The following is a 3,361-nucleotide window of genomic DNA, read 5'->3' as shown; positions in this document are numbered from 1 at the left end:
GCTCAGGCCATCCACTCACCTCAGCCTCCCAAAGGCGCGGGATGACAGGCGGAGCCACCGAGCCGGCTTAAAGCTGTTTCTTAAGGCACTGAGCTCAAGCGCCCCATCGGGGTCTTGCCTCCTGGGAAAGGGGCTGCCCAGACTCTCGGGCTCCGGGAGGCTTGTCTCAAACGCTGTTTTCCCCTGTGTATGATGGAAAGCGTGACGCCTGTCACATAGGCCCCGCCCTTTACAAAGCAAGTGAGGGTGTCAGGCAAGGCTTCTGGTTTGCGAGGTTTTGCCGGAACGCTAAAGAGGCTTTGGCAGGCTGGCCGCGGTAGTGCTCCCGCCTGTAATCCGGCTACTTTGGGAGGCAGAGACCAGAGGACTGCCTGAGCTTGGGGGTTTGAGACCAGCCTGGGCAATTTGGCAAGACCTCGTCTCTACAATAAATCGAAAAATAAGTTGGACATGGCAGCACACGCCTGTAGTCCAGCTGCTTGGAAGGCTGAGGCGGAAGGATCACCTGAGCCCAGCAGGTCAAGGCTGCTGTGGCCGTGAGTGTGCCACTGTACTCCAGCCTGGGCAACAGAGTGAGACCCTGACTCAAAGATTAAACAAATAAATAAGTTGACAGCCAGTGATCTCCCGCAGTCATCACAGCCTCTGTGATGTGCTTCTCTTCCTTCTCCTGCAACTGGCTTCCCTGGTGACACCGATGGCCTAGCACTGTGACCTGTCACTTAAGGCTGGCTCCCTAGGGAGACAGCGCAGGGACATGGCATATTCCTCCCTCCTTAAGCTGGTGTGTGGCTGAGCCTCTTTGGCTTAGCAGAGGCTGTGTTGCAGAGGTGCCGGGGGGACACCGTGTATCTCCCTAGGCCTCAGTCTTTGGGGACAGACACCATCAGTGCAATGCACCACCCCCGTCAGTGACGCTGTCACTCCAGGCCCTTTCTTGTCTATACCACCCTGAATATGCTTGGCTTTGTTTCTGAGAGATGAGCATTTGTGAAGTGGGTGCCTCTCTTAGGGTTGTTATAAGGACTGGCTGTGGTAAGAGATTTGAAATGCTTTGCAAGCCGGTGGCCCTTGCTCGGTCTTGGAGTCAGGAGGAGAGAGAAGCATCGGAGTCACAGTGCTGGGGGTGCCTGTCCCCGTCTTTCGTGTCTTCCGCATGTGCCACACAGCCGTCTGGCAGCCACAGTAGAGGAGCACGCCGGGGCTCCGTGACATGAAGTGACTGGCCACGGCACCCCAGCTGTTGTGCAGCAGGACCAGGCCTGAGTCTGTGTCTTCCCAGCCCCAAAGTCCCTCTGTACCCTGACCCTGAACTACCTCCTCTAGTTTCTAGAAGGGCTCTGTCCCAGGGAGAGCTCTTCCCCCTCCCACCCAGCCGTGGCCATGCTGAAACCTCAGCCCGAGGTGTCCAGGGCAGTCTAGAGGACAGGCACGCCAGACACACACTTGCCATTTATTACACGCAGCGATATCCATCTATACAGAGATGGGAGGTGGGCAGCCTGGTCAGGGCGGGTTGCCGGGAGGCCTGCCGGAGGTGGAGGGGCTTCTGGGTCAGGCCCCCTGCTCACGCCAGCTGCCACCAGCCCTGAGGTTCGCTTTGTCTGCATAGCTCACTGGGAGGGCCCCTTCTGGCAGCCTGACAGAGTTCTGGGTGGGAGACTCAGGGCCGGGGGACCCCGACTCTGAGCAGGAGGCCTGCCTCCTCAGGCCAGGCCAGCCCCATCCCGACCCTGCTCTGGGTGATATGGAGACAGGGACAGGAAGCAGCAGCTGGTCCAGCCTGGGACCCTCCATCCCCGACACTCAGGGCTCACTGGGCTTCAGGCAGCTGGGCCCACGTGGCGGTGACCAGAGCTCGGCCCCTGCTCCTGGCCAGGGGCCCCATGGTCTCATGGCAGGTGGCAGCCCGAGGCCTGCTGACTCAGGGAAAGCTAGGCCCTTGGGTCCTTTCCGCTGTCTGCCCCCGGATCCAGCACCAACGCTGGGCGGGAGTCTTGAGGGGCCCGAGGGTAGGGGCGGCTGGCTGTGGCTGAGTCTGGAGGCTGGTGAGGCCTGGGGCAGCTGAGGCTGCTGTCCGAGCCCTGGACCTTCTCGGCAGGGCGTGATGGGGACCGTGGAGCTCCGGGCCAGCTCTCGAAGGGCAGTGCGACAGCAGTGAGTCTGTCCTCTGGTCAGGTGACAAGGCTCAACCCGGCGTCTTTCCAGCCTTGCCTGAGCCGGAACCTTCACCTTGGTCTGCCTCCCAGGCAAGACCAGCCCGAGGGCGCCCTTCATGTTCACAGGTCCTCTAGGCTGGCCTGGCCACTGTCCTGCAGCTCCACGTGCTGATGGCCCTGGGGCCTAGCGGCACACTCTCCAGTGTGAGAAGGCCATAGGTGGTGCATTCCAGGAAGAAGATCAATATATTACTGTTTTGTTTTTACAAAGATTAAGCACGTCCACACGGATCTGTACAGGTGTGAGCTGGGCCTGGGGGTCACTGGAAAAGGAGAGACTGAAGGTGATGAGAGGCCCCGCCCCCGGCACCTGCTCCGGCATGCCCCTTCCTGCCCTTGGGAGCAGATGTGGCCTGTCCTCTCTTCCCATGTCTCCGCCGCCACTCCCACTCAGTGGGGCGGGTGACAGAGTCCCAGGTGGCATGGAATGTCCTGCTCTGGCTGGCTAGGTGTCGGCTGTGCCGTACGACCGACAGGGTGGGCTACCATAGTCACCCAGGAACTCAGCCCAAGCCTCCCACGCGGCAAGAGAGTCAAAACCAGCGTCATGATGGGGACACCTGGCTATTCAGTCACGTGTTGGGAGCTGCAGACACTCAGAACTCCGAGCGGCAGCACCCAGGCCCCAGGCCCTCCCTGCCAGCCACCCTGCTCAGCCTGCCCCGAGACTGCCCTGCGGGTACCTTATGCCAGCAGCCGGGCACGGGCAACCCGTCGGGGCCCTGGAAAGGAATGGGGTTTCAGTGAGGGAGATCAGGATTTGGGCAGCTCTCCAAACCCACACACCTGCCCCTGTTAGGAGTCCGCTGGGCCCTATGGAGACAGGGCCAGAATGCTCCTGTGTCCACCTGGGTGGCAGGTCACTGAGCCTGTCCTGAGTGTGTTCCCTGTGTGCTCTGTTGAAACCCCTGTGCAGTGGGCAGAAACAGGGGCACTAGGAAGGCATGGGCGTTGTGCTGGACGTGCACTGGCCAGGGGGGACCTGGCCTGGGCCCTGCCGAAGGCTGTGCAACTCCCTGCTGCGCAGCAGTGGCGATGGTTCTGGCCCCTCTCCCTGGGGGCTGAGAGCTTTTATGGCTGCAGGAATGCCTCCTGCAGTGTCCTAGGAACGCCCAGGAGGTGGCAATCCGCTCATCTTATCC

The 3,361-nt window shown here is 61.1% G+C and overlaps 1 protein-coding gene across 1 annotated transcript in view; it reads right to left on the bottom strand.

Annotated features, from left to right (window-relative positions):
* Positions 1-1,434: 1,434 nt before the first annotated feature.
* Positions 1,435-3,361, bottom strand: part of LOC103261924 (collagen alpha-1(XXIII) chain-like) — a 29,550-nt gene continuing 27,623 nt past the window's right edge. Inside the window, exons 25-26 of the mRNA XM_008059506.1 lie at positions 2,903-2,941; positions 1,435-2,482 (exon numbers count right to left, since the gene is read on the bottom strand). Coding sequence (XP_008057697.1) covers positions 2,480-2,482; positions 2,903-2,941 — 42 coding nt within the window. The 3' untranslated portion in view covers positions 1,435-2,479. The remainder of the gene's footprint in view (positions 2,483-2,902; positions 2,942-3,361) is intronic.

Source organism: Carlito syrichta, unplaced genomic scaffold (genome assembly GCF_000164805.1).
Source record: "Carlito syrichta isolate Samal-C Ts95f unplaced genomic scaffold, Tarsius_syrichta-2.0.1 Scaffold304217, whole genome shotgun sequence".
NCBI lineage: Eukaryota > Metazoa > Chordata > Mammalia > Primates > Tarsiidae > Carlito > Carlito syrichta.
Note: the sequence above shows the minus strand (reverse complement) of the source record. Positions and strands in the feature narration are given on the sequence as shown.